The sequence below is a fragment of the Emydura macquarii genome, unplaced genomic scaffold, assembly GCF_026122565.2.
Source record: "Emydura macquarii macquarii isolate MOO-44397 ecotype Brisbane River unplaced genomic scaffold, CSIRO-AGI_Emac_v2 contig_2676, whole genome shotgun sequence".
In the NCBI taxonomy this organism is placed as follows: domain Eukaryota; kingdom Metazoa; phylum Chordata; order Testudines; family Chelidae; genus Emydura; species Emydura macquarii.
Window position 1 is genome coordinate 4,123,417 of NW_027132813.1, and position 27,800 is coordinate 4,151,216.

The following is a 27,800-nucleotide window of genomic DNA, read 5'->3' on the forward strand; positions in this document are numbered from 1 at the left end:
GAGAGCATGAGATGGGGTCAAGATTAATAAATACAGCTGTTACCTTTTTTCCCTGGCTCAGAAATCATTTGCTCAGGGCAAAACAGCTTTATAGGACATAAAAGAAAATATATCTTTCAGCAGAATTTAACAGGTGGAGGATGACTCTATCTCCCATCTGATTCATGCTGCTCTAAGCCATTGTTTGCTCAGAGCCTCTAATGTTTGTTTGGTTTTTTTAATTAATTCTGTAATTCAGGATTTCTGCTTTTGGATCAAGATGCCATGGCAGCTTGAATTCCACTTGAGCTCATTTCTTTGAAGAAATGTTTTTAAAGAGATATTGTCCAGATACAAGTCGCATTATTATTATTATCTCTCACCTCAAACACTCTAATACTCTACTGTCTCTCTCAAATGGGGGCAATATTAAAAAGCAGTGAATGCCACGTTATCTCAGGAAAAATCCCAAGAGTGGGGAATATGTTAATGTGAGCAGAAGGAGCCCACTGTTCTTTGCTTTGCTTGATACAGGCCCCATGATGATGATGCTGATGATAAATGGCCTTACTCTAATTATGGCATAGGGCCTGATTTTGATCTACTAATACTTGTTTAAATCGGAAGTAATTTCACTGAAGTCAGCTGAGTAACAAGTTGTTGTAAAACTGGTACATGTGAGATCCAAATAAGGAACTTGGACTAGAATTGTAAAACTCTGAAAATCCAGTTCGCTGCTTTTGCTTTTTTTGCTATTTATTTCCTTTATTTCATCTGACTCAGCTTGGCAAATGAAACTAGACTGGTTAGTTTATTTTCTGCTTCTAGACAGTTCCCTTTTCTGGTTCTCAGTCACTAGCATTAGGCTGCTGTGTTTGGGTTTCTAGGAGTTCTGGGAAGTGCTTGGGCATTGGAGGCAAGGCAGAGTTTTCCGTGGATTTTGAACAAAACACAATATATAAATTACAATTTCTATTCACACTTGGCCTAATTTTCCATAGTAGCCTCTAAGATTGCCTGTAATTTTGAACACACAATTCCTCAGGTATAATTTTTTGCACATATGTGCAATCTTGGACTAATCCATGTAGATCAGGTGGCTAGATGTCAGATTTCCCTGATGAATTCAAATCAACATTTCTGAACATGCGAAATTTACTTGTGAAATATCGTCTATATGTAATTGTGCACGGAGTATCTCAGGCTGTTTGAATCCTCTGCAATAGTTTGCTCCTTTTTTTGTCCGTTGAACAAAACATATTGTAACGCTGAGTCCTAAACTAGACCAACGTTATCCCTTTAATGTAGTTTTTAGTTCAGAAAAACTATTTTCCAGCCAAACACAACTATGAAACACAGCCACAAACAGTGATCCCCACATACAACAATAAGTTTCCTGTCCCTCTCTCCTAGTGGTGATCATGTTTTCTGTAACTTTCACACTGTAATTTTATGATGTGGACATGTGACCATCCTGTCATTAGAGGAGGCACAAGGAGTCGTGTTCCTGGCCATGTGTAGCAGTGAGAAGCGAAGGGGTCTTGGCTGCTTACAGCGTTCAGAAAGGGTTTTTCTGTAATTAACCATCTGCTGCAAAAGCAGGATTACTTATGTTTGTTTCACTTGGAAATGGGCCGTCTCCACTCTCAACAAAATACCTTTGAGAACCATCCTGCCATCCATGTGCCTCTCTGCAACAACGGGTCAGAGGAGAAAGTAAGCTATTGTAAAAACGGGAGCCTTTCAAAGGAACGTTTATGGGCCAAGAAAAGTTGACCATATGGGCCCTCACCCAAGGAAATACAAATCAAGTCCCAAAACTCACCCCAGGAATCTGCCATTGAGATTCCACAATACAGTTTCACAGTTTCTGTTTGTTTTTTTGAAGAGGGGATCGTATATGGTTTGGCTTGAGTGTTTCAATATATGTTTCTGGCTGTTGGGAGATGCTGGCATAAGATAAAACGTTGTCAGCTCATTTTCCATCAGTAGCGCTCTGTCATTCCATTAGGGCAGGAAATATCTCGCTCCATTGCTGAGTGAATTTGACTTTAGTGTGGATCAGAGGGAGGGACCCCTAGAGTTAAATACAGCTCCCGGTGCCAGCTGTAGTGTAGCATAAAACAGCCCCAGCTCTTAGCCAAGTGACCACCCTCAGGAGTTGGCACGTGTTGGCACCACATGGTTTGCAACACAAGAGGGTGTGGGGAGGAAAGGGGGGGAGTTGAGATGTTCCAGTAAAAGGAGGATTTTCTTTGGGACTTGCTTACTAAACATTACAATAAAGACACTAGTATTTTGCTGTAATGGGCCATTATTGTAGGCGCTCAGTTTCCACCATGGAGGGATTCCATATAAGAACCTCACTGGATAATATTTGTTTAATCAAGGTATTGATTCAAGAAGAGCATGAGCTGAGAGTTGATGTTCTCCTCGTGCTAAGATTATTTTGTGAAACCCCACAGTACTGCTGCCAATGCAGTCGGAATGATCATCCCTCTTTTACAATTAGGGAAGCTGAGGCAGGGAAAGGTAGGGGCCAAATTTTTCTAGGCTAAACAAATGCAATTGATATCATGGAGACCTATGTGCGCTCACCCTCTCTGAAAATCAGGCTACTTATTTCAAGTGTCTGACTCTGAATTTAGGTGTCTGGCTTTATGCATCCAAATTTGAAAGCATGGGTTTAAGTGACTTGCCCAAGGTCATATAGTGAGTCAGTGGAAGAGCTGGGAATAGATCAGGAGCACTGGTGGTTACATCTGAACATTTTGTGCGTTGGTCTACCTGTCTGAAAAATAGGAACAAGAATATCTGCCTGTTAGGAATGTTGAGATTAATTGTTTGTTCAGACATATTGCCGTGAACGTCCCAGATAAGACACGGGAACATTGTTTCATGAGGACATCTGTGATTTCCTCTGGGAATGCTGGGTTCTCCTGCTCACTATTGCCAATCCAAGGAATAGAAGCAACCTCATCTAGCCTCAGCTTTGCAGCTGGCGGCAAGCACCTCCAACTGGTTTGATGGAAGATTTCTTATTGATGATCTCTGGATTGCCCAGCAGCCTGAGTTTTCTCTGACCTTTCATTGGCCAGCTCTGGCTTTTTGTAACTCTCTCTCTGCTTTTTCAAATAGATGCAGACCCTGTATGCTTTCGATGAAGAAGAAACAGAAATGAGGAATAAAATAGTTGAAGACTTGAAAACAGCTCTGCGGACTCAGCCTATGAGGTAATTGTTGTTCATCTCCTCTCTTTCATTCACTCCTTCACAGGGCTATATCTGACACAGGAAATGGTGGCAGTGAGAGAACCTTCAACAGATCATGGGCAGGTACCCAATTGTTTAATCTTCAAAAAAGCAAGAAAGCCTTCTTTGGTAGCTTGTACATTTGATAGGGGACCTTACAGCCCTCGCCTCTAAACACTTCATTCAGGTGCACATGGGGAGTTGAGAATGTGCCTCCAGGAAACCATAAGGCAAGTTGCATTGTTAGAAACCTATAGATGGTCTTTGAAAATATAGGTAAAAATCATGATGATCAGGTTCTAAACCACGTGGCCTGCAGTACCTCTTGGGTATATTAGTGAATTAAGGATGGCATGTCAGTGTTAACTGTCAAACTTTGTTGAATTCAAACGACCCCTTATCTAGAGCAATGCAAAATGTTAAGTACAAAACATCCAAGTCATCTGACGTGCATCTGGTTTGGGGGTTTGTTCCTGTGATGCATGTAGCTATGAGAATGTAACAAGATGTTTGATTATATGATGGGTTTGCTTGTGATAGCAGAGACGGGAGGCGACCCAGGAGTTTTTTCCAGTCATGTATTCTTATGTTCTTCTGTTTTCAGTGTATTTGTGTACTGCACCTTTTGTCTGCTGGGTGCAGCAATAATGAATAATTAAAAATTGGCTATTTTAGAGACCCTTTACATTTAAAAGCACGGTGCACGGAAAACAGAACCATAACAGGTGTGACCTCAGGAAGCAGAGTGAGTTGTTCAAAATGTTCATGAACATTTCACATAGGCCTGAGGCTGATTTCATGTGTCTGCATTCAAACCATGCAGAAGTCATTTTCAAGGGGCTTCAATAGGTACCCTAGTGAAGCGTGACAGTTCCATGGTGAATTCTGAAACCAAAGTTCCAAGTGACACCAAGAGTGGGATCCACAAAGGTGCTTACATGCCTAACTTCCACTGAAACCGTCCACCTTTCTGAGTACCCACCCCAAATGAGTTGGGAACCCAGGTGGATGGCAACTGAGGAGGAGGTTCTTCTCGTGAGTTCCTGCAAAGCCAAATGGCTGAGTTTTGCACATCTCTGCCCTTCATGTTATTGCAACAGTTTTTTGTGAGGATGAATTATAGAGAAGTGTGGCCTTAGTAAAGGGTCAGATTAAATGTGGTCAATGCAGTTACCCCAGGGATAACCTTGCACCAGTGTTCCAATTACCCAAATCAAGCAGTTGGGAGCTTGATTTACGCAGAGAATTGTACAGCTGGCTGGGTGGTGTGTGCGTGTATACAGTTTCCTCCAAAACATCAGGTATTAGTCCCTGTGCAAGACAGGATGGAGTCATTGATGGCCTAGTGGCCTGATTCATTATGGCAAATCCTAAATTGTCTTAACTATAACAGGAAGCCAGTCCTCCCTTGTCAGGATTATTTTTCTTCCTCTTTCCATGCTGGGAAAACCTAGTCCACCCAAAGCTCCTGAAAATGTAACCCTCTGAGAGAGCAACAAAAAGGGTGTCTTTGGCCCATTATAGAAAGCAGCTGGCCACTTGTAAAGCCCAGAGCTGGATCTAGTTTTGGAATCAAGTTCAGGAACGTCCAGGTCTGGGATTTTGGTTTGGGACCCTCTCTAAATGTAACTAGAATGGGGACACCAGTAGATAGGAGGTGTCAGATCCGAGTTTTAGGAAAGTGAATCTGAATGCTGAGCCGATTTGGGCCTATTATGATTATGAGCCAGACTGGATAGTGGAACATCTCCCAGAAAAATCCATTTGTGTTGCACTCTGAATGGAAAGGAACCTCTCTGCACTCTCATAATAAAAGTCACCTTCTTTTCTGAGGCAACAAGCAAATGCAAATGGCCCATCATTTTAGCCTGTGGTCTTCTGGAGGGCTAAGTGAGTGCATGCACAGCTTTTGGATGAGCATGGAGCTTTTAAGTGGAGAAGGGAGAGTGTGGCTTGTTGACCTGGTAGAATATTGTTTTCAAACTTGTTCATGCTATGAATCTATATTCAGCCCCTTGCAATTTGACTTAGTCTAATGCAACCCAGAATCCTTTGTGGCGCTTCTGACAGAACTTCATAGAAAGTGCTACTCTGTGACATACAGCACCTCCTCTATGGTGAGTTTCAGAGCAGTGTAGTGGAAACTGGTGCAATGATTTTTTAGAGGATATTGTTGGCAACTTGAGGGCAACCTGCTTGAAAGTGACAATCGAATCTTGTCTGCCTCCATTCTGTCACACAGCAAAGAACACAATACAATGCAAATTGACTTAGAGGCCAGACAGGAAATGTGGCAGCTTGCCACAACTTCCCCTCTCTCTTAGGACAAGTGCTGGTGTTTCAACCCACATGTCAATAACTGCTGTGATGGAATGTAATCAATCCATTGCATTCATGAAGACCTATTTTGGGGCATACTTGGTGAAACTGACCGACTTTCGCCATGTCAGTATATTTCTGGCAGCAACTGATGAGCGAGGCCTCTCCATGGGCTTGAGTGTCCAACTCAAACATATATTTACAGCCACCAATGATAGTTTTCTTCTCTCATTCAAGAAGGCCTTTCTAATAAGATGCTTCTTCCGACCTCTGGGAGGAGTGGGGGGGGGGAGAGAATGTGAGAGGGGTAAAGGAATTGTCTTCAGCCAAAAATCAGATTTGCAAGGCTTTCCCAACCAGGGTCCCGCTGACAGCAGGCATTCATTTAATTTCTTTATGATGATCATCAACACCAGTGTCAATGAACTATCGCGTAAAGCGTTCCCTTTTAAGCCGTTGACAGCGGCTTAGATTTTTTTCTCCCATAGTTAAGCAAGCCAAATTTGAGTTAAGTCTGTGTCTCAACTAATTTCCAGTGACTCAATTTGTTAGCTGCCAACCGGGCCATGTGCCAATGCCTGATCAGCAAGCCAATTCCTTCTGTGATGGAAAGGATGTTAGGGAGGGGCTCAGCTACATTAAATCCCTTCCGTAAGCAGCTCTGTACGTAAGCCTTCAAGTTACCAGTCTTTCAAGTGGAATTTGGACAAGAATCCTATTTTCCAGGCTGCTTCTTTTCATTAGATCCCTGGGCAAAATGGCAAATGAAAACCTAAACTTGTATAGAATGGACTGAACAGAATCTGCTTCTGCAGAGGGCACAAGATACTGATGGGGTGCCTTGGTTGCTTACCCATAGGCATCTCTGTTTGGATCGTCTTGCAGAGGAGTCGAACAATCTCTCTCTGTCTGGATATGTACTTTTTAATACAGTAGCATTGAGTCCCTTTAACTGGAATACCCATCGGTAAAATCTGAATTGATACACACCTGCATCTCAGAAGTCTTTTTGAGGCTTAATTGATTAGAGCATTCTGCTTTTAGATGAAAGTGCAATAGAAACTCAATTTATAATAAATCAGTGTTCGTGTCCCAGAGCTCAGGGGCAGCCCTATAATAATAAATAAGTGCACGCACCTTTGGAGCAGCCCTATAAAAATAAGCCATTGCATGTATTCCAGTGCTCAAGAACAACCATAACATTCAAGAAAATATGTATTGTAAGAAAACAGATTTTAATTTGAAGTTCCTAAAAGGTTATTACTATAAACAACGGATTACAAACTATTGGGTCAGAATTGGTGTGAGAACAGTTTTTCTCTTGGTATTTCAGCACTTGAATGTGGAAGTGCAGGAGCACAGTGAAAATGAAAATTGATGAGGGGCACGAGAAGTTAGCCCAACGTTAACTCGGGAGAGTTTTTGTTCAAGTTTGAGGGCAAGGAAAAAAGGATCTTATTTCATTTGAATTATCAGCAATAAATAGCATGACTCTTCTGTCCTGCTCCAAGCCTTAAAATAAAAGGAGGTTGGGCTCTCTTTATTTTGGCTTGGTTTAGCCATGTCACACTCCTGTGTACTTTAGCTGATCACTAATCTATCCAGCAAATGCAGCGTATTCTGCTTTGAATTTCAGGCAGGGCAGAGGTCCAAGGTTTGTCAGGGTTGTGCGTGTCTCCTGATCCAAAGGCCACTGCTGCAGCTAGCCTGGGAAAATGCCTTGACTGTCAGTAGGGTGGGAACATCCTGCCCTCCCCACGCCCTCCGGTGTATGTTCTTTCTGTCTTTCCCAAGCTGTGTCATTTCTCACAGTGAGGCTGCAGCACAATCTGTATGGGGATAGATCAGGGAATAAGACCTAGCACTGGGGAAAATCACTGCCACATAGGCCTGGCCTATATAAGGATAAGAGGTGTGTTGTTAGGATATGTTAGCTAACATTCAAATTAACATGTTTTAAAGCTCTAGTGTAGAAAAGTAAACCTGCTTTTAATATGTGTTAAGCTGGTAAAACTAAAGCCTGCAGGGTTTAATTCAACCAATTTAGCACCTGTTAAAGTACACACTGCCTTGTCTATGCTGGAACATAGAATGTGTTACACAGGACACATTAGCAAACGTGTTCTGACATCACACCTTCAAATCTCAGTCTAGAGCAAGGCTCTCATGGGCAACATCTAGGGCATGCTGGACGCTAATTGCACACACACACCACAATGATGAAGACACTCTTCCCTACAAAAGTGGACTGCATGCCTCAGACCTGCACAAGCACATGTGTGTTTGTCTGTGCGTGCGTGCACGCCTACATACACGCAAATGCACAAAAGCACCAGTCAGACATGATGATGTAAATGGCATTCAGCCTGGAAGCTGAATTCTCCCATCACATCTCTGTCTCACACGCATGCACGCCTGTGGGCCAAACAAATACACAATGAGAATGACGCTTAGCCAATGAGCTGGACTCCCCCACCTCTCTCTCTCTCTCTCTCTCTCTCTCTCTCTCACACACACACAATGTATAGCTTTTCCTGAGAACAGGGCACTGAGTGTTTTGAAAAGGGAAGGCAAAAATCATAGCTTTATTCCTACTTCTGATGTCAGCTGAGACTGGGAGGTAGTCAAGTTTGCTTCCTATTGAGTAATAGAGATTAGCATTTTGCTTTCTGGACCAGATAGGATACAGGAAAATCCCGACATTGTTTGAAATGTTGTCGTTAATCAAGGTCTATGACACCAATCTCTTTCCTGCCCCTACTCTCCTGCTGGAGTGACCTCACCCTAGGAATCCTGGCAATAATTGTCTGTCAGTAGATTTATTTGTGTATTGTACTTGGAAGAATGTCACTGTGCCTTTCACAAATGATTTGTCACCTGGTCTTCAGGGCTGGGCTGGCATAGGCACATGAAGATTACAGTGACTTGTATGTCTCGCACCATGAGCCAGTGCTCCATCTAGAACCAGAATTCATAAACCCTTGCCCCACCAGGCTCTGAGAGCAAAAGGCTATGTCCTCAGAGAAAACTCAATCTTAAAACTAGCCTTCACTTAGCCCTGGAGCTATGAGGTTGGCAGACTTTTGCTACTGGTTTTTGGTAATAAGTTTGGCAAGCCCTTGGATTCACAAAGGAACTTGGAAAGAGTCACCATGCATAAACAGATTTGAAGTAAATATGTTAGGACTCCGCGTTGATGATACATCTAAAAGTAATTTCTGTTTCATATCTGGTAGTCTGGGCAAAATTATTTTGGTTTCAGTCTAGTTCCCAGTGGACAAATGTCCACCACAGACACAGAATCACCACAAGTGGCTGTGACTGCACAAATTTCAGTCTCAGCAGAGAGGCCAGTAACCAAATGGGTCACAGACCATGAACTACCCTTTATTTTTCTTGTAACCAAATAATAATAAGAATAACAAAAAAGGTGTTAAGTATCCTTCTGGCTTCCTGGCACACTCTGTGTGATCTTCCCCTGTAGCTGGAGGGAGAAGGGCTTCTGTTTGTGTGGCTTGTAGAGGGAAAGAGTTAGGCTGGTACACTCAGAGTACGAGTAATTCGTGATCAGAGCTGTGTGAAACTTTGCAGTTTTGCTGAGCTGAGTTAATGGGATTCCTCTTCTTATTGTTGGTTCATTTGTGTCTGGCCCCTCTGAAATTTGCTTCGAAGTTCAGGTTTGAACAAACCTCAAAGCAAAGCTCAGCTGAAACCATCAGTTCTGGTCAAAACTGTTGGTTCAAGTAAGCTGAAGGTTGGCAAACTGTCCAGCATATCTGATCCAACTTTCAGGTAGGTCAGGAAATTTCCCATGTGGTAGAGTGGCGTACAAACCACAGGACTGGCTTATATACTTTGAATGTGTGTTGTATACTAGATACATCAATGAGGCCCAGGAGTGTTCTTGTGCACAGAGAAAAGAACAGAAAGCAACGAGACACGCACTGAGACCTCAGTGTTCACAGGTGGGACAGGGAACTGGATGGAATCCTGTTCACCTCACTTTGCATAGGACCCCAAAATCTTAAGTCTACTGGAAACTCAGTGAAACTCCACTAAAACCAATGGGGTGAATTTGTTCCTAGTATTACGCCATTGACTTCAGTGGACTCATTTAACTTCAGTGAATTAATTCCATGGATGAATTGATCCATCCGGTTTTTATCTTTGTTTCAGATGAAGTTATAAATCCCTCCCTGGGTTTTGTCTATGTTGTATCCATCCATAGACTGGTGCATAATCTTTATCTGAAACCAGACACATTTTGCCTGGTTTCATAATGAAAGTTTCACACGGAATCCTCATGACTTGAAAGGTGACCCAACGTTTGTTCCAATACAGCTTTAGTTCATGCTGTTCCTTCTGCAATTTTGCTACCTAGATATCTAGTCTATTTGTGTCCTCATACTATTCCCTCGCAGTATCCAAGGTTGTCATTGAGTCTGCTCCCTCCTTAACCACACGTCCTGCAAGCAGAAATCATACAAGCCATTTCGGGAGTTTTGCCTGATCCAGGACTGTAGGATTGGGTTCTCTATATATACCAATATATAGGAATCTTTTCACCAGCCATTGGCGTTGAACATGGTTATATAGTAACACTGTCCAAGCATGTAGGACAGGGAGGAAAAAGGGTGAAATTCTAGCAGAGAGAATGTAATTACCCTCGTTGGAAAATGAACAGGACAACAAGACTGACCACCTGTTTTTGTGATGAGCTCTGGAATTATCCAGAGTCCTTTACAAACTACTCTGTTCTTGGCATCATAGTTCCATATTCTATTAATTCAATGCCTAGTGTACAATTTGCCTTCATTCTGTTTTCCTCCCTTTCTTTTTAGGTTTGTGACCAGGTTTATTGAGCTGGATGGCCTGACCTGTTTGTTGAACTTCCTGAAGAGCATGGACTATGAGACCTCAGAGAGCCGCATACACACATCCGTTATAGGGTGTATCAAGGCACTGATGAACAACTCCCAGGGACGTGCACATGTCCTGGCCCATCCAGAAAGCATCAATATCATCTCCCAGAGCTTACGGACTGAGAACATCAAGACCAAGATTGCTGTGCTGGAGATCCTCGGGGCTGTCTGCCTGGTGCCAGATGGTCATAAGAAGGTCTTACAGGCCATGCTTCACTACCAGGTCTATGCTGCAGAGAGGACAAGATTCCAGGTATAAACATGCTCGGCCTATAATGCCCAACACAGTGTATCTTGGTAAAGGGTGGTCTCTGCTTACACATTGTGTACAACATTGTCAGATGTACAAAGTCCATTTTCCTCATCTGGACTTTGGATCAACCAAAGTAGTGTCAATTCCCCACATAGATTATTTAGCACACTTATTCTACAGCCAATCACTGCAATCGATACTGATTTCAAGTTACTGTACTTTACCTTAAAACTGAGTCTTGCTGTATTAGTGAAAGGCTCTCCGTAATCTCACACTATAATCTAGACTGATGGAATCTATTGGGCACCCATTACAACACTATTTAAGTGCCGATAGCATAAAGGCCGCAGGAGTTTCTGTAATGCTTTGAGTCAATTCCATCATAATGCAGAAATGGATGGAGTAAATGATGTACAGCGGAAGCCATTAATAAGTCAACATTTATCAGTTGTTACAGCACAGTTACCACAGATATTTCCCATTCTAAGTATAGAGGAAAAGCTCAGAAAGATAGATCACTGACTTTCTGGTTGGTGGGCCGTGGTTGAGGGGATTGTAAGCGGATGCTGTGACCTGCCTCTTCCTAATGAAACAACCATCTTGATGAGGAGAAACCTCATGAGCGACTGTGCTAAGCAGTGGTTTCTAAATATTTTTGGGCACTGTGTTACTTTACCATTCTTATGGGTGCAATCCTATGCTCTTTCCATGGATGAAGTTTTCATTGGGTTTTGCCAGGCTATTATAAGGAGGGTAATATACAATTAGGCCCTAAAACCTTGTTTACACCAGTCTTTGCCCCCTGCCTCCCATTCAGCTGTGTGCACAATCTCAGCTTCAGTGGATCTTTGGTTGCTCTAAATTTGAGATTGTAACAGTAGTTCAAGCTCTGTGGAAGTTTGCAGCATGCACAACTGAGTGGAAAATGGTCACTGGTCACCGACGGCAGCTTCTATTGTTGTTTCTCAAGCTGAGGCTTAGGGACTCAAGTGGCTTAGTGTTCAGGATATGCGCTAAGATGCAGGAGACCTGGGTTCTATTCCCCATATCTGCCACTGACCTACTCTATGACCTTGGACAAGACACTTCATTTCTCTGTTTCCCCATCCACCCTTTGTATAGTCTGTTTAGATTGTTAGCTATTCTTTGCATTCACTGTGTCTCACTATGTATTTGTACAGAGTTTAGCACATTGGGGCCCTAATCTCAGTCAGGGTCTCTCACTGCTAATGCAGCCATAGTTACTATTACAAAAGGAAAGTGAGGAGACTAAGACTTCAGCCACAAAAGACTAAAGTTACCAAGAAGAGGTTGGGAATCACTAATATAGAGGATGGAGTTGAGGAATGAAAGCCAAATGCAGAGAGAGTATAATGGTTAGAGTGCTTTTGTCTGTATGTGTGAAACAGAGAGGATCAACCTTAAATCTTGCTAGTTTTCTGGTAATTTGCCTAACTGCTTCTTGGAGAAGCTAGTCTTGGAACACACAAGAGGAGAGGCAATTCTTGATTTAGTCCGAAGTGGAGCACAGGATCTGGTCCAAGAGGTGAATGTAGCTGGTAATAGTGACCATAACCTAATAAAATTTAAAATCACTGGGGGGAAGAGTGGGGGTAATACCAAAGCAGTCCACCATGTTAGCATTTAATTTCAGAAAAGGGAACTACACAAAAATGAGGAAGTTAGTTAAACAAAAACTAAAAGGTACAGCACCAAAAGTGAAATCCTTGCAAGCTGCATGGAAACTTTTTAAAGACACCATAATAAAGGCTCAATTTAAATGTAAACCCCAAATTAAAAAGCATAGTAAGAGAACCAAAACGGCATCCTTTAAAAAGTAGAAGTTAAATCTTACTGAGGAAAATAGAAAGGAGCATAAAATCTGGCAATTGAAGTGTAAAAATATAGTTAGGAAGGCCAAAAAAGAATTTGAAGAACTGTTAGCCAAAGACTTTAAAAAAAAATTTGCTGTTACTTTTTAAGTACATTAGAAGCAGGAAGTCTGCTAAACAACTAGTGAGGCCACTGAACAATCAAGATTCTAAAGGAGCACTCAAGGAAGATAAGGTTATTGTGAAGAAACTAAATGAATTCTTTACATTGGTCTTCATGGCTGAGGATGTGAGGGAGATTCCCAAACATGAGCCATTCATTTTAGGTGACCAATCTGAGGAACTGTCCCAGATTGAGGTGTCATTAGAGGAGGTTTTGGATCAAATGGATAAATTAAACAGTAATAAGTCACCAGGGCCAGATAGTATCTACCCAAGAGTCCTGAAGGAACTCAAATGTGAAATTGCAGAACTACTAACTAACGGTATGTAACCTATCATTTAAATCAGCTTCTGTACCAGATGACTGGAGGATAGCTAATGTGATGCCAATTTTTAAAAGAGGCTCCACAAGTGATCCCGGCAATTACAGGCTGGTAAGCCTAACTTCAGTACCAGACAAACTGGTTGAAACTATAGCAAAGAACAGAATTATCAGATACGTAGATGAATCTGATTTGTTGGGAAAGAGTCAACATGGTTTTTGTAAAGGGAAATCATGCCTCACCAGTCTACTAGAATTCTTTGCGGGGGGGGGGGTCAACATGCATGTGGAGAAGGGTGATCCAGTGGATATAGTGTGCTTAAATTTTCAGAAAGCCTTTGACAAGGTCCCTCACCAAAGGCTCTTAAGCAAAGTAAGTGGTCATGGGATAAGAGGGAAGGTTCTCTCCTGGATTAATAACTGGTTAAAAGATAGGAAACAAAGGGTAGGAATAAATGGTCAATTTTCAGAATGGAGAGAAATATGGGGGGCAGAGTTCCAGGTAGGATGGAGCTAAGCTGTTCTCAGTGGTGGCAGATGACAGAACAAGGAGCAATGGTCTCAAGTTGCAGTGAGGGAGGTTTAGGTTGGATATTAGGAAAGCTTTTTCACTAGGATGGTGGTGAAGCACTGGAATGGGTTACCTAGGGATGTGGTGGAATCGCTATGAGGTTTTTAAGGCCTGGCTTGACAAAGCCGTGGCTGGGATGATTTAGTTGTGGTTGGTCCTGCTTTGAGGAGCAGGGGGTTGGACAAGATGAGTTCCTGAGGTCTCTTCCAACCCTAATATTCTATGACAAATAGTGGTGCCCTCTGTACTGGGACCTATGCTGTTCAACATATTCATAAATGATCTATAAAAAGGGATAGACAGTGAAGTGGCAACATTTGCAGATGATACAAAACTACTCAAGATAATTAAGTCCAAAGCAGACTGTGAAGAATTACAAAGGTATCTCACAAAACTGGGTGACTAGGCAACAAAACGGCAGATGAAATTTAATGTTGATAAATGCAAAGTAATGCGCATTTGAAAACATAATCCCAACAATACATATAAAATGATGGGGGTCTAAATTAGCTGTTATCACTCAGAAAAGATATCTTGGATAGTTCTCTGAAAACATCCCCTCAATGTGCAGAAGCAGTCAAAAAAGCTAACAGAATGTTGGGAATCATTAGGAAATGGATAGATAATAAGATAGAAAATATCTTATTGTCTCTTTATAAATCCGTAGTATGCCCACATCTTGAATACTGCATGAAGATCTGATCGTCCCATCTCAAAAAAGATATATTGGAATTGGAAAAGGTACAGAAAAGAGCAACTAAAATGACTAGGGGTATGGAAAAACCTTCCACGTGTGGAGAGATTAATAAGTCTGGGACCTTTCAGCTTGGAAAAGAACAAGGAGGACATGATAGAGGTCTATAAAATCATGACTGGTATGGAGAAAGTGAAAAAGGAAGTGCTATTTACTCCTTCTCATAACACAAAAACTAGAGGTAACCAAATGAAATTAATAGGCAGCAGGTTTAAAACGAACAAAAGGAAATATTTCTTCAGACAAAGCACAGTCAACCTGTGGAACTTGCTGCCAGAGGATGTTGTGAAGGCCAAGACTGTAAGTGGGTTCAAAAAAGAACTAGATAAGTTCATGGTGGATAGGTCCATCAATGGCTGTTAGCCAGGATAGGCAGGGATTGCTATTTGCCAGAGGCTGGGAATGGTCGACGGGATGGATCACTTGATAATTCCCTGTTCTATTCATTCCCTCTGAAGCACCTAGCATTGGCCACTGTTGGAAGACAGGATACTGGGCTAAATCGACCATTGGTCTGACCCAGTATGGCTATTCTTCTATTGAGGAAGCCTTTCTGAAGCTTGAGGTTATTTACATTGGAGGCACTTTGGGTTGGCCTCACATGCTTGGAGGTAATTTAAAGTTTTGGCAACTTTCAATCAGATTTTAATTCTTTGTCCCAACTTGACCAAGTTGATCTTCTGAATAAACCCATATGTTGTGGCAATCCCAAATCAACTCAAGTGCCTTTTCTGTGTATCTTTTTTTTTTTTTTTTTTTTTTTTTTTTGTAAACTAGAGTAAATGACTGGGATGATAAATCATTCTGGGCCAATGTATGGTAACACATCTCATCTTGTACAGCTGGGCCTTTGAGAAGTCGCATCTAATGATTCACAGGAGCTTTTGTGAGCCTGGGAGAACTTACTTACTATCTCATCCATGAATGAATGGAATGCACAAATAATTGCCTTTGTCAAACATTTTTTCATTGGGGGGGAAAAAAGAAAGATAAGTGTTTGCTTCCTCTTTTAAAAAAAAAAAAAAAAAAAAAAAAATAACAAAAAAATCATGTGATTAGCAGCAAGGGCATGCTCCTGCTTACTAATTTTGCAAAGTCTGTGTCCCAAAGCTGGAATGGCATTTTCCACAGAACTCTCTCCAACAGGTTGAACCCAAGCAGTACTTATCTCAACTCTGAAGAAGTCTACAAACACCTACCTCTGCCACTTTCTTCCCTCCCCTCCACCCCCGCTCCCCATTTGCTTCTCTCAGTGGATCAGTGGTGGTGTCCCAAATGAATATGGTCATGCTCTGTGAATGGCAAGGAAGGAAGTTCATGCCCTACTTTAAGGTTCTCAGTTAAAAATGCCTGTGATGTAAAACTTCATATCTCATCCGTCAAGTGTGAAACACTGTTACCCTCTAGTCCTGTCCTTGGCTCAGAGTGGTCTTACAGCTCCTTGCCAGCCAGGCCAAGGAAGAGAGATCTGTATGTGTCTGCTCTAAAGGGAGATCTGGAGGTTTCAATTAGGGGGTCAGGTGGCTGAGCCCAAGGAGGCACTTAGACAAGCTAGCTCTGGGCCTTTCATCTGCATCTTTATAACAGACTTTGCAATACTTCAGAGCTTCTTTAGCTTCCAAGGACAACTTAGGTGGGAAATGTCTCCTATCACCTGAGCATGAGGTCTTTGACAGGCTTAGAGCTTCCTGCTTTAGGTAGATTCCAATCTATCACTCTCTAACTCCCTCATCCTCAGAAATTCTCTCTCCGCCTATAAAGCCAACTCAGAATTCCCACAAGCAGGGATCTTGCATCAACAGAATTAAATCATTAAAATTCTTCCTGAGTAGTTAAAATTTATCAAAAGCAAACTCTGCACAGGAGGAACAGGAGAAATATATTTTGAACAAGCAGTGTGGAAACAAATTCCTCTGGCTCCATTGTTCTTTATGACAAAAGATGAAATTGTGGATTGGCCTCATGAGAAGGATGTCTGGAATCCCCCAAAGGCTCTGCTTTGTTTTCACTCTAGATCTGGCTCATAGTGATGAGACAATAGGCTACTTAAGGAGAGACAGCAGATGAGCAAAAGATGGGGATGATTTCAGGATCCCAGTCTTGAAAGCTGACAGAAGTGGGATCACTGGGTCCATAGGAAGAGGGGAAGATTGGCCTTCTCTGGAACCTGGCCTGAGCTTAGTCTTTGTTGTAGATTCTAAGGCCAGAAGGGATTAACTGTGATCATCTAGTCTGACCACCTGCATAACACAGGCCATAGAACTGCCTTGAAATAATTCCTGTTTGAACTAGAGCATGTCTTTTAGAAAACATCTTACTGGTGTGTCTGAAAGTAACTTAAAGATGAAGAAGATCTAAAATATGGGCATACTCATTTGATTTTATTTTGCATTAGAATGGAATTTTGTGCTGGTGGAAGGTGTTGGATTGACAACCCTAGACGGGAACAGAGGAAAGTTGCAATACAGGCAGAAGCTGTGCAAGCCTTGTCTTACTCCCTCACTACCATACTTCAGCCCTCACATGTTGGGACCAGTTAGTGAAAGGATGAGAGAGGAGTTCAGTCTTCTTCTTTGTAGGATTCTTTGCTGAAGCTGCCAAGAAGGGTGCCACTTATGATGGCATGGTGAGTCATGTGGAAACCTATGCATCAGGAACTAGATTGAGACCTGATAAGATAATTCATTTCACACAAGGCATCAGATGGTTGCAACTTTTGGCCAGTACTGACTCAGGTTAGATCCAAACCAGTGACACAGAGGTGAAAAGCTCCATATGCCTTTACCAGTCCCCTGAATGATTTAGTTCCTGCCTCTTTGACTTTTCGTGGCTTCCTTGTAAGACCAAACAACATTTATCACTAATAATGAAGAACAGTGACTCTGAGAGTGGCCTTTCCCTCCCACTCCACAACCTGTGCTTTCTTTCCCCAAGTCACCATCCTGATAGCAGTGGTACGTAATTTCCTTTCCCCCCTTGCCCCTCTTCTTGCTGAAATCCTCATGCTTCATCTCACCTGCTCACTGGTCTTGGAGTTAGCATTTTCCCAAAAGCAACGGCAATGAATGTCAATGTCTCTCTCTCCTTGGATCTTCTTTGGCAACCTCTCCCAATAGCAGATGATTCAAGGAGTCAATGAGTAAATGTGAGACAGCTGCTGCTGGAACCATTTTCTCCCAGAGAACTGTGAGATAGTTTTATTTTCCCTTCTCCCTGTTTTTTGTCATTTCTTGTTGGAATTCCTTAATAGTTTTTCTCCCCTGCCTCCTCCACTTCCTCATAAGAATGAGGAAGTGAGGGTCAACTTTATTTATTGGCAGCTGTCTAAAACTTAAGCCCCTGCATAACTCACTACTGACAGCTTCAGTTTGGAACACTGATTATTTCCAACGTACATGTGCCTAAGTGGCGTGGGTTAGCAAATGGAGATCACTCTCTTAATTCTGAAGCAAAGAACATTGTATTCTTCTAGTCACATGTTACAGGTTGCTGCTCAGTCTTAAGTCATCTCTGGTCTCCCAGGCATGACTGTTACTAGCCAGAATGCCTAGTACAGTATAACAGAGACAGACACCAACAAATGAAGAAGCAGTAGGGAGATTACAAAGGGAAAGTTGGGACTTTGGGCCAATTTCTTGTTTTGGTTACGCTGATATAATTCTGGTGTAACTCCTTTGATTTGAAGAGGTTTACTTCTGTTTTACACCAGTGGAACTAAGATCTGAATCTAAACCATGGTCTGGATTCCAACTGGTGTAAACTGTTGTGGCTCCATTGAAGTCAGTGTAGCTGCACCAGTTTACACCAGCTGAGGATAGGGCTCCTCAGCTATTAATTCTACTGAAATGCGTTTGTGGTGATTATTTTATAGGACCTAGTGAAAAATATAGACAATTCTTTTGCTAAAACTAGGAGTTAGCACTGCTAAATTGGGAAATTTCACACTTGGGTCCTACTGGAAACTGAGGCCTGAATTACATCCCCTTTGCAACCAAACCATCATTCCATCTATTACGGGACTGACTCTGACCTCACACTGGTATTAATCTGGTGCAACACTCATTGACTTCAACTGAGTAACTCCTGATTTATTTGATTTTTGGAACAAATTAATACATTTAACAGTAATAAATCCCTGGGATCAGATGGTATTCATGGAAGAGTTCTAAAGGAACTCAAATATGAAATTGCAGAACTACTAACTGTGGTATGTAATCTATCACTTAAATCAGCTTCTGTACCAGATGACTGGAGGATAGCTAATATGATGCCAATTTTCAAAAAAGAGTCCAAAGGCAATTTTGGCAATTACAGACTGGTAAGTCTAACTTCCATACCAGGCATATTGCTTGAAATTAGCAGATATATAGATGAATACGATTTGTTGGGGAAGAGTCAACATGGGTTCTGTAAAGGGAAATCATGCCTCACCAATCAATTAGAATTCTTTGAGGGGGTCAACAAACATGCGGAAAAGGGTGGTCCAGTGGATATAGTGAACTTGGACTTTTAGAAAGCCTTTAACAAGCTCCTTCACCAAAGGCTCTTAAGCAAACTAAGCAGTCGTGGGATAAGAGGGAAGGTCCTCTCCAAGATCAGTAACTGGTTAAAAGATGGGAACCAAAGGGTAGGAATAAATAGTCAGATTTCAGAATGGAGAGAGATAAATAGTGGTGTCCCCCGGGGTCTGTATTGGGACCTGTGCTGTTCAACATATTAATAAATAATCTGGAAAAAGGTGTAAATAGTGAGGTGGCAAATTTTGCACACAACACAAAATTATTCAAGATAGTTAAGTCCAAAGCTGACTGCAAAGAGTTACAAAAGGATCTCACAAAACCTAGTGACTGGGCAACAAAATGGAAGATGAAAATCAGTGTTGATAAGTGCAAAGTAATGCACACTGGAAAACATAATCCCAACTACACTTACAAAATGTTGGGGTCTAAATTAGCTGTTGCCACACAAGAAAAAGATCTTGGAGTCAGTGTGGATAGTTCTCTGAAAACATCTGTTCAATGGGCAGGGGCAATCAAAAAAGTTAACAGAATGTTAGGAACCATTAGGAAGGGGACAGATAATAAGATAGTAAATATCATATTGCCCCTATATAAATCCATGGTAAACCACACCTAGAATATTGCAGGCAGTTCTGGTTGCCCCATCTCGAGATACAAAAAAGAGCACTGAAAACATGTAAGGGTATGGAACAGCTTCCATATGAGGAGAGATTAAAAAGACTGGGACTAGTCACCTTGGAAAAGAGATGGCTCGGGGGATATGATAAAGGTCTATAAAATCATGAGTGGTGTGAAGAAAGTGAATAAGAAAGTGTTAGTTACCCATTTACATAACACAAGAACCAGAGAGGTCACACCATGAAATTAACAGGCAGCAGGTTTAAAACAAACATAAGGAAGTATTTTGGTGCACAGTCAATCTGTGGAACTCGTTGCCAGGGGATGTGGTGAAGGCCAAAACTTTAACTGGTTTCAAAAAAGAATTAGATATGTTCATGGAGAATAGTTCCATCATTGGCTATTACCCAAGATGGTCAGGGATGCAACCCTATGCTGACTAAGACCCTGACTGTGAGATGCTGAGACTGGATGACGGGATGGATCACTTGATGATTACCCTGTTCTATTTATTCCCTTGGAAGTATCTGGAATTGGTCATTGTAGGAAGACAGGACTCTGGGCTAGATAAACCACTGGTCTGACCCACTATGGCCATTCTTATGTTCTTACACCAGTCTGAGAGGAGAATCAGACCCCATATCTCCAGATTTCACCCTTCTGATGCTCCCCACTGCCAAGACTTCAGTCTTGACTCCAGTCATCTCATTTGACTATTGCAACCTCCTTCCTTCCAGCTTCACCCATCTCCCAATCCTGCAGCTTGACCAGAAAGCCACTGTAAAGATCCTTTTTCTTTTGCTAGATACATCATATTTCTCCTTGTCACTTTTCTACCAGCCTTTATCTCTTGTTTCCTCAAGTATACCTTTCCCATGCCTTCATGTTTGCCCCAGCTTCTTCCCTGAGCTGAGTGGTCCCTTTGCCCATTCTACACTTTCTTTCATGCTTTCCCTTATGCCTGAACCATTTTCCTATTAATATGGCAAGTCTCCTCCAATTCCCTCTTTTATGATACTTCTGAAACCCAACCAGTTCTGGAAATATTTCATCTCTAATGACCACACTCCTTTATGGGACTGGGTCCCTTCCAGTTGTTTGTGTGGTGTTGTAGCCTCTTGTGCCTGGTAGGTGAAGGTTTTCAAAGCCACCTAGGGGATCTGGCCAGCCAGTGCCCATTAAAATTAATGTCAATTGGGCAACCAAACCACCTAGATGACTTTGAAAATCTCAGACTTAGTCAGCAAGCTCCTCCAGGGAGGATCTATGAGCTTCATTTAGGTCGTTGACAAAGGTAGAGCACCACCACTACTATATATGAGCAACAACTGATTTATCTAACTGAGTAGATCAGGCATGAATAAATGCAGTACACACCTAAAGGAGGCACAGAGGTCATACTAAAATATAATAATGGTTATAAATACATCTGTTTAACACTCAAGTTTGGACTGTGGAACCCCTATCTACTTAAAGTTTGCTACTCTGTTTGCACTCTTGCCCATAGTGTATGCTGGGAAATGCTTTAAATCTCCTCCGTGTTCCAGTCTGACACGCCTCTGCTCCATCAGGTTCCTCTTTCAAACATACGTCTTCCTCCATCACATAAGCTTGTCCCCCCCAAAGAAAAAAGAAGAAAGAAAATATGGAAAACAAAGCAACAAACCCTCTGAACAAAAATCATGGAATTAACGAGACAAATTCTAAACTTCGCCACTTGGTTGCTTTCCTTTCTCCTGTATTCAGTCCCACTAATGGATACTATTTCCATTTGGTCACTGACTCATTGTGTGACCATGGGCGAGTCACTTAACCTCTCAATGCCTCAGTTTCCCCCTCTATAAGATGAACATAATGATACTGACACACTTTTGTAAAATGCTTTGAGATCTGTGAATAATAAGTGTTGTGCATAAGGAAAGTACTCATTTATACATTGCCTTATTTACATTTGAATCTCTTTGAGGCAGGGACCTTATTATTGTTTGATAACTCTTCTGTGATGTGCCCAGTGTACTGATGGCACTAATAATTATGATTGCCATCATCCAAGTTTTTTCCAGTGGGACAAACTCATTGTGTCAGGGCATTGTAACATTTGGGCGTCATAACAACACGCTCATGCTTTGATTCAGTCTTATCATTTTGCAAAGTGGTGATGCCACTCTGGCCTGAGAAGGTGTTTTAGGACCCACTAATGTCCTTCATGTCTAGCTTTACATCTGACAGAGCTGTCAAAATGGGTCTCACCCTGCTGAGAGTCATCCTGCTTTCAGTTCTGCGTGAATCCAGTTGTTGGATACAGGCCACGCTTCTCTTTTTATTAAAGCAACTGTTTGTGATTCCAGGCCACCTGGCCTTACGCTGTGAAGCAATGGTACACTAAGCCACACTCCAGGACTTTCACTGTGCAGTAGCCGTGTCCATACAGGACTTCACTTCTTGGCAATCTAATGCTCTGCAAATTTGCACCCTGACTGGCCGTGCAATAACTCACGATGTAGGCAAGCCCTTAGAGTTACTGTGACCTGGCAGATATAGTGTTAACAAGTGTCTCCCTCAGTGATAAGAGCTGATGTCCTGTAATTGTCTAAGATACTATCTAGGCTCATGAGGGTAGAAGCAGTATCTGGTTTTTGTGTTTGGTATTACTAGAAACATTGAGGAATATAGGCAGCTCAGTCTTGTTCCTAAACACAGCCTTTTCAACTGGCATTCCTTCCAGACCCCCATCACCTGGCCTGTATTAAATACTAGCGGTACAGAAGAGGACGCATAGAAGGAGATGTGAGCAATCTGAGATTACAGTAAGGGGGCTAAAAAGTAAATTAAAAAGAAGCAAAATCCTCTATTCCCATTTAATTTGCTTCCACCCCTCGGGGCTTATCCAAACTGCTTTGAGATTTGCTGCTCACTGAATGGAACCTTATTCAATATCAGAGATGAGGAATAATAAGATTAAGTGAGCAAGATTTGCTTAAATAATAAGAACTTTTATAACTATAAGATCAGTTAGGACACAGAGGCGTGGTGAAATCTTCACAGGAAATGTTCAAGTCAACACTTGAACATCAGCCATCCAGGAGGTTAGGGGTATTCGAGAACTGCCATGTCATGTGGGGTAGAGACTCTGATTCCTTAAGGGCTGCCTGGCCTTACAGTCAGGCAGCCCTTCTAGACTGAAGTGATGGCGGAGGATTCGGTGCTGCTCACCTCGCTCTGTGAGCCTTTTTGTTGCTGTTGCCTTGCAGTCTGCTCTGCCCTGTCCTGACTGCTTTGCACGTCCTATTCCCAGTTCCTTCACAGGAAAGGGACAAAAAACGTTAGCAGATGTCCTTTGAGTTGACTGGATAGTGGGTCTGGAATGATACTTTATAAATCTTAACATTCAGTTTGTCTCTCATACACACGTCCTCACCAAACCACAGAAATATATTGTAGACATGGATGAACATACATCTGCTCCAGCTCAGTGATGTCTTCGCCAAATAACTGACGTTTATTGACTTTGAACAAAGGGAATTCTGACTCTGAGGTCAGGTTTGTGCAAAGTTTGGGGGAAAATAAAAAAAAAAAATCTTACTTTTGGAGCTGCTGCTTTAATGGCTGGGGAAGCCCTGCCCACGTCATTCCAAAGAGACCTAAGACTTTGGATTTCAATTTCAAACTCTTGGCACAAAATCTGAAGTAACAGAATTAAATTCTCTCTGCTGTTTCTCCTCTGCTTTTTTGCCAACTCAGGAAGATTGATTTTGTTGGGGGTCTTTGAAGCCTTGTGCCCATTTATGGGAAATAGGGAGCAGGGGTGGGGGTTGTTGGGTGTCCTCTTGAGCAATGGGAAGACATTGGCATTGGTGGATGATCCAATGCCTGGAGCAGAGGCACTTGCAGCTGGCATAGAAGACAAAGCTCAGACTTACTCGGAGCTGCCTACTGAGCTGTAGAGAAGTTGCTGGTTGTAGAAGGGGCTTAGCATGCAATAAAGCATGTAATAAAATGGAGATAGATATGCTGTGTTCAGTTACAGCAAAAGCTGCCAGTGGATCCTAGGATGGATCAGAAAATATAATAAACAAGAAAAGGGATTTAGACCATTGTACAAAGAGTGGATTTTGTGATGCCTTGTCTCTGTGGGGACGTGCTGTTCTGGAGGTGGCCAGATGAGGCCTATTAAACTTATCACAGGCATGGAGGGACTTGGCTATGAATGAAAAGCTTTCAGTAGCCAGGGTCACAAAAACCATTATGTAAAAAGTGAACTTCCTTACTCAACATCTCTGTTCTGTGTGTATATTTTAGCCATATCTGCTGAATGTATTACATGAGAATGTTTTAGTCCCATTCTCCCTGTACAGCCAGAATACCTTTGGAAGAGTGAGCAGGATTGTATTCTCCCTAGTCCATGAGCAGCACAATTGTCAGCTGAATTCCAATTGCAAGGATTTGGTTAGTGTTGGTGATGTGAGAGGCAGAAGCTTCATGAGTTAGTTATCTTCCATGGGAATTTGCAGCTTTGACAGTTAAGACAATCATTTTTGGATTTACAAAGTGCGCAGATTTGCCCTGGAGTCAGAGAGAGAGGAGACAGGTCACAATGTCTTTTCCACAGAGTCACTGTTATGACTTTAATCAGTTTTTAAAGTGAACTCTACAGCATGAATTCAAACGGAGTTAAGCCTAACTAGGCTGCAAGGGGCATTTGGCACCAAAACATGTTAACTATTTTGTTTTTGTTTTTAATTCTTCCTTGCCCCACAATAACATCTCTTGGTGCTTCCAAACCCACTGGTAATATCCCAGAATGCATCATTCTGTAATATCACACATATTGGCTGCCATGGTAGTTATGACTAACAGTGATGTGCTCTGGGTTATCGCCAATGAACCAGGAAGATTTAATAAAGGTTAGCTCAAAGATATTTCAGTGCCAAATGCTTCAGTAGCTTGTTTAGTTCGGGGGGCACCAGCATGGAAATCTGGGTTTAACCCCACTTCCATCTGAGCTCTGCAGCTCACTTCTAAGCTCTAAAGAGTTTGGAACTGAGTAGACCACAGAGGATCTTCCTATTGTGTCCATATATGTAAAAGAAACTTATGAAGACTTGGGCAAAAATCTGCCTTATGTCCGCTAAACAGAACCAAGGGAACAAGTGGAAACTAAAAACCCTTCTAGGTCTAGGTGCAGTAATACACTTCAGGAGGTTCTTCTTCCCCAGGGGTATTTAATGCTTGGGATTCTCTATCCCATGAGGCACTGGCTGAATCCTCTGTGCTAGGATTCAAGAAAAGAATGAAAAATTACTTGGATGCCACTGGTATAAATGGGCCAAGATGCGTTAACCATGGAGATTCTGTCTTGCATGTACAAAGTTAAACTGACTGGCAGATCTAGGGTGGGGAAGGGTCTCTTACTGCTCCCATAGAAGATCATACCGACAGGGACTTGAATGGGAAAGGGGAGATTTGCTCTCCTCCAAAGCACTAAGGAGGGATTGTCCATCAAGATCAGGTGGACATTTTATAATTAATTATTTTTCACTGAGTGCCCCAAATTGTTATGAATGTGGGCAGATAGATGTGACTCCTGCCCTGAAGCACTTACACTTTAAGAAGAAATGTGACACGTCAAAGGCAGACTGTGTATAGATCCTGTGAATAGGCGGCATGCAATGTGGGAGCTGTGTAGTGGAAAACAATGGATTTTATTGGTATCTCTCACCTCACCCTTTGTATTTCAGACATTGCTGAATGAGCTAGATCGAAGCATGGGGCGATATCGGGATGAAGTGAATCTCAAAACAGCCATCATGTCCTTTATCAATGCTGTTCTGAATGCTGGTGCGGGTGAGGTGAGTCACTGCTCTGGAAATTCCATCTACAACAGAGCTGTTGCTACTGAATTGTTTACTTTGGAAACGGTTATTAAACCAAAGCACAAATCTTATAGTATTATTTAGTTCTTGGAAAAGGTGCTCGACTAGTAGTATCAATCCTACCTTACAACATCTTCCTCACTCTTTGCTTGCAACTCCCCCTTGAAGCCCCTCCTGAGCAGAGACTCACAAATATGCCAGTATGTGTGGTGGTTTTGTGAGGTGCATAGACGGGAACTTGAATGAAGCCTCCAATATTCTTTTCACTCATGACTTGGAAGTGACCCGCCATTAGCTCATAGAGCATGTACTGGTTGCTTTGCTCTTCCTTTGTCCTCTGCTGAGCAATTTGCAGAACATTGTTAGGTCTGTAAGTGCTCCCTTTCCAGAATGATACCTGGAGCTGATGGCAGTTATATGAGGACTGTGGTTTTGAAGGGGGAACTGTGGGACACGCTGTTGCCCTATAATGACACAGTGACAGAAGGTCTAGTTTGGACTTGCTTTTTGGTGAAAGGGGCAGGATTGTTGAGACAAATTGAGTAAACTTTGAAAAGCAGGAGAGGTGATATTCAAAGTGAGAATTTACCTTTAAGTGAATCTGTTCAAAATCTTTTTGAGTCTGAGATTTGTTTTTTTCCCCCCCTTCTTTAAGGACAATTTGGAATTCCGATTACACCTACGATACGAGTTTCTAATGTTGGGAATTCAACCTGTTATTGACAAGCTAAGAGGACATGAAAATGCGACATTAGACAGGTGAGTCATGTTTTTTGAGGCTAGTTACTGAATTATGGAGCAATGGTAACTATTCCAGAAATTTTCCATTTTAAGCTTGCTGTTGGCCCTCTCCCTACAAGCCACAAAAAAGGAATAGCATCCTCAGAATTGGTAGATTGATTATGGAGGCAACATGAACATTTTTGGAAAAGGAGTTCCAGAATTATGTGCTTCTAAGATACTGATGATCACCAGAATCAAAAAAAATTATTTTTTGCCACTGTGTAAAAACAAACCAAAAAAACCACATCAGCACCCCACAATCCTGATAGCAAAGAGACAGAACCAGAATTCAATGGATACATCAAATCAACATCTAGTGCCAGGGCCAACGTTCTGCCTCTTGGAGTCCTATTTTAAAAGTTAAGATATTAAATAGAGTCTCCGTGTGGCATTTCTGCTTTGGAGACTTAAATTATGTTTACCTCACACTCTGTAGCTCGCTGCGTTGACTAAAGCAGCTTAAATTAGACTCTTCAGAAATCTACAAGCCAAAATAAACTCCTTAAAACAACCAAATTAGGTGACTTGACCGAGGTGCCTGAGGAGCTTGAATATCCTGTACAGAATAGAGAGGAGCCTATAGAAACTTATCAGATTATAAAGTGAGGCCATGCAGAACACAAGCCTTCAGATGTATGGGAGTGTGGGTTAATGGAGCAGGTCATAGTGGGGCAAACTCTCTCCTGTGGTCCACCGATGTTCCATGGAAAGGGAATGCCCCCACTGCGGTGCTGCTACCTTCCTGTTACCCTAGTTCAAACCACTTTCTGCAGGACAGGGCTAGTCTGGTGGTACCAAGTGGATTGGAGAGTGACAACAGTTCCTACTGGAATTACATGGATTGAAAGACACACAAATCAGGCTCCTAAATTTTATATCTAGTTTGCAAGAGACAGGCTGTCCCATCAAAACTGGAGTTTTCTTCAAACCACAGTATGGCTGGAAATGCTGTGAATGAGATTTCTACCCAAGGATCAAACCATGACATGCCGCAGCCTGACATTTCAGATAAATACTGGATTAACGCCAACTGCCTCTCATCAAGGATAGCAAAGGAGCCTCAACTCTTTGACTCAGAATATGGAAGTATGTTGCTGGGCTTCTCCTTTTACACACATACCCCATTGTATTAGCACCACTGGGACAGATTGTGCTCTGTTATGCTGGTCGAAAGCTGGCCAAATGGCTGAAGTCAACGGTGTTACTCTGGATTGACACTATTGTATAGGAGATGAGAATCTGGCTCATAAGACTAGTGATGATTCTTTATCCAGCAAGCACGGACGTTCAACAGGAAGTTAGCGAGGCCATTGACTCTCCCAAGTTCCAATGGAGCAAGGTTAGACAAAGAGAGCATGGAGCCCTGAGGGCTATAGCAGTTTAAAGAAGTCCCCAAGTGCCATGACAAAATGTCTTGTGTTTAAAGGAATACTTGAAATTCTCTGGGCTACATGTCATGAACAGAATGAGATTATTCCAGCAGTCTGGCTAACAAGCAGGGCATCTGGATTTTCTCTCTATGCAGTGAGTGATGTTGTGTCAGTCATGATATAGCATGCCATATGCCTATTTTATTTTCATTTTTAGGCTATAAAAGCAGCAATCACCTTGACATAGGGACTTAAATAGGGATGAAAGACT

At 42.1% G+C, this 27,800-nt stretch overlaps 1 protein-coding gene across 4 annotated transcripts in view; it reads left to right on the forward strand.

Annotated features, from left to right (window-relative positions):
- The window catches only part of DAAM2 (dishevelled associated activator of morphogenesis 2), a 252,754-nt gene that overhangs the window by 159,492 nt on the left and 65,462 nt on the right, over window positions 1-27,800 (forward strand). For all 4 annotated transcript variants that reach the window (XM_067564774.1, XM_067564777.1, XM_067564776.1 and 1 more), the window contains exons 5-8: window positions 3,118-3,212; window positions 10,391-10,724; window positions 25,242-25,352; window positions 26,032-26,135. In XM_067564774.1, the coding sequence (XP_067420875.1) occupies window positions 3,118-3,212; window positions 10,391-10,724; window positions 25,242-25,352; window positions 26,032-26,135 (644 nt within the window). The remainder of the gene's footprint in view (window positions 1-3,117; window positions 3,213-10,390; window positions 10,725-25,241; window positions 25,353-26,031; window positions 26,136-27,800) is intronic.